Genomic DNA, 3,552 nt, shown 5'->3' on the forward strand with positions numbered 1-3,552 from the left:
ACTAATTCGGTATGACAAACATGACTTAAATTAAGAGTCTGCCATTTTAAACTTAACTGTGGATGATTTTGTGTTAAAAAAAATAGCGCATGTTTTTACTGAATCATTTTGCATAATTTTTGGAATTTATACTAATTTCGACTTGACACATAATTATGTAGTAATAATGTTTTCACCTGAAATGTGTGTGTTATAAAGATCACCGATCTATACAAGCACTGTGCAAGGTGCTTATACACTAGTAGGACGACATTTCAGAAGTCATAATACTGCATTTCACATGAAAACATTGGTATCTACACATTCCTCATATATTTAGGATGATTATATCAAAAAATTACGAAAATCAATCAGGTAGAAAATTATTTATTAAAGAAAATAAAAAATAGAATTTGAAGAAAACGATCATAAGACATAAGAGAGTTCAAAAGGAAGGGAGGTAATTTTTCCATCTCTATTTAAACAAGATAGCTGCAATTTTTCACCTGCTAACACAATTAAATTTTTTTTTTTTAATAATTCAGTAATATACAGGTAATTTCGACTGCATAATTTGGAAACTACCATTGTAATTTATTAGAATTGACAAAAAACTCAGCAGAAACCATTGTTTTTTATCTGAAAACTCCATTTATTGACTACAAATTTATACAAACATGCACATAAAGACACAAATAGCAAATAAATATTTACAGCTTAATATGGGGGGAAACTAACTCAAATCTCTAGAGCAGGGGTCGGCAACCTTTTGTTTAGCGTGTGCCGACTTAGGGTTTCAAATTATTCAGCGTGCCAACATTTATTATTTATAACGATCAAGGTCAATATACCTGTTCTCTATATTTATTTCATAAAATATATAATAATGTCAAAGTTTATAAATAATGTGAAAAAACTGTTTCTGAAAAGTTTTTATTATTAATGGGACCCTTGTCCTTGCATGGTCTTTGCCAATTCCTCAATGTCGGGAACATACTTTGTAACTTTGAGCTTAACACAGTTTTCTGAATGTTCAGGTGTTAGACGACTTCGACGTGGAGACAACACTGCTTTCATGTGAGAGAAAATTTGCTCACAAGAATAAGTTGAACCAAAAGCTGAGAGAAGAGCAAAAGCAATTTTCTTCAAACAGATGAATGAGCTTGGGAGGGAGATCCAACAGTTCAGAATAGCACCAGACTTTTCAAAATTTTCATCTTCCAGAGACTTTCTTAGTTCAGCAAATTTTAATGTCCATATTTCTGAAGACCTAAATTCAATCTGTTGCATTTCAAAATCATCAATGTCCATCCAGCTAAAAAGTTCCAGTTGGGCATTTGTCAAATCAAGCATGTCGGGCTTAATCAGATATGAAAATAAGGATCCATGAATGTAGAAGTCCTGGCTTCGTTTTTCGAATTCTGCTTTGAGTGCTTTCACGTACTCCTGAAGCTCATCTGTGTTCACTTCGAATTGATTTGCATGATTTTTCACATTTGGAAAGTACTTAAATGCTTTGATGTTGATGTCACGGGTAAAAATGTCAAGTTTCATTGTAAACGCTTTCCAATAGCTGAAAAGATCAAGGACTGTTTGTCCCTGTCCTTGTAATTTCAAATTAAGCTCATTCAAATGTGTGTTTATGTCGGTCATAAACATCAACTTCAACAACCAGCTTTCATCATTCAGCTGAGGGAATCGTTTCTGTTTTTCATCAAGAAACATCTTAATAGCCTCAAGACAACAAACAAATCTAGCTAAAACTTTGCCTCGACTAAGCCAGCGAACATTGTTGTATAACAGAAGATCTCCATATTCACACTCAACTTCTTGTAGAAGCGATTTGAATTGCCTGTGAACCAATGAAGAGCGAGAAATAAGAAAGTTGATTATCTCAACAACAGTTTTCATCACAGAGACCAAATCCAAAGACGAGGTCTTTGCACATAAGCCCTCCTGATGTATAATACAATGAAAACTTAACAGTTTGCGTCCAACATGATTTTCCAGAAGTTTTACAAATCCTTTCTTCTTGCCAACCATTGCAGCAACACCATCGGTTGTTACGCAGAATAATTTGTTCAAGTTAATGTCTTGTTTAGAAAAATAACCAGTAAATGCACACAAAATATCTTCTGCTTTGGTTGTATCATGAAGGGGTAATAAACAACACAACTCCTCATAAATGTGATTATTCTCGAGATATCTTGCAACCACTGCAAGGCGAGACGCATCGTTTACATCGGTGCTTTCATCAAGAGCGACACTAAATACAAGGGATTGCTTTAATCCAGTTGTTTGCTTAGTTGTCACATTTTCAGCCAAGTCAGATATGCGCCTCTCAACTGATCTTGCAGAGACTGGTATTTCTCTAATTCGAGAGAGTATAATGTCCTTATTTTTTAAATCACGAAACAAAACTTCAGCACCACTCAAAAAAGCTTCTTTGATGTATTCACCATCTGTAAAAGGTTTACCATTTAAAGCCACACACTGGGCTATTTTGTAACTACATTCAGTAGCTTTACTCTTCATTCCAACAGCTTGGCTCAAAATAACAGTTTGTTTTTTGAAACCAGAAATAGCTTTTTTGATGGCTTCACCTTTTTCTTCTGAAGTTTTAAACTTAGATTGATGTTTGGTTTGAAAGTGCCTTTGTACACTAGATGTGCGACACACAACACTTTCGCAACAGAAAGCACAAACAGCACGATCCTTTTGTTCCACAAATCCATATTCTATTGTCCAATTGTCTTGAAATGGGCGATGATCAAGTTTTCTTTTCTTTTTAGTCATATCTAACAGCAGGGGTATTCTGAAAATATAAATAGGCCTAATTACGTAAACATCAATTATGATATATATAAAATACCAAACAAATTATTCTTGCCTTTGCTGTGGGAGAACCAGGATACATTTTAATAAAAATTGTGGAGAAAAATTATGTACAGGGTGTCCCAGAAAAAGTCTAAAGGTTTTGATTAGCTCGAGCTAGGATCCTATTCGTGCGTTGCATTCACAATTTAAAAAAAATATTTCATCCACGTATTCCTCCAATCATACCATTTTGTTTAGTATGAAGATGATCGAAATTGCTCATCTCTTCTAATCCCAGTTACGAGCTTGAAAATTAAAAGTACAATTTCAAGAATTTGAAAGGCAATTATACCTTATCTTGTATTCATATTCTGACCACTGAACAATTCTGTAACTCTAGCACCCTTCCTAAATTTAACACCCCTCAATTTCAAACAGCAAATAAAATGTTTAAAACTAATAATTTTCAAAATTTTTTTAGCTCATTGTGTTTAGGAAAGATTTTTCTTAAAGAAAAGTAAAACTTTTTAAAATAAAATCTCATATAATTAATTTTATCGTAAAAAATATCACAAAAAAGTCAAAGCTTCCTTACTGCGCGTGAGCGTTTTCACGTAATAGTTTCAATTTCAATTTGTAAATTTGTAAATTCTTGAAAATTTTCTATGATTTTAAAAATCGATAATTTTTTTTCTATTCATCAAATCCTTTTCATTTTTTCAGATTTTATGTAAAATTCTACGCTCTTTCGAATGG

At 33.0% G+C, this 3,552-nt stretch overlaps 1 protein-coding gene across 1 annotated transcript; it reads right to left on the reverse strand.

Annotated features, from left to right (window-relative positions):
- Nucleotides 1-918: 918 nt before the first annotated feature.
- Nucleotides 919-2,775, reverse strand: LOC145258043 (general transcription factor II-I repeat domain-containing protein 2-like). The gene has a single exon (XM_080115769.1). It carries the CDS (start codon nt 2,773-2,775, stop codon nt 919-921), a length of 1,857 nt encoding a protein of 618 aa, XP_079971895.1.
- Between the last annotated feature and the right edge of the window lie 777 nt (nt 2,776-3,552).

This window comes from Euprymna scolopes, chromosome 33 (genome assembly GCF_053919585.1).
Source record: "Euprymna scolopes isolate OS-2025 chromosome 33, ASM5391958v1, whole genome shotgun sequence".
Lineage (NCBI taxonomy): Eukaryota > Metazoa > Mollusca > Cephalopoda > Sepiida > Sepiolidae > Euprymna > Euprymna scolopes.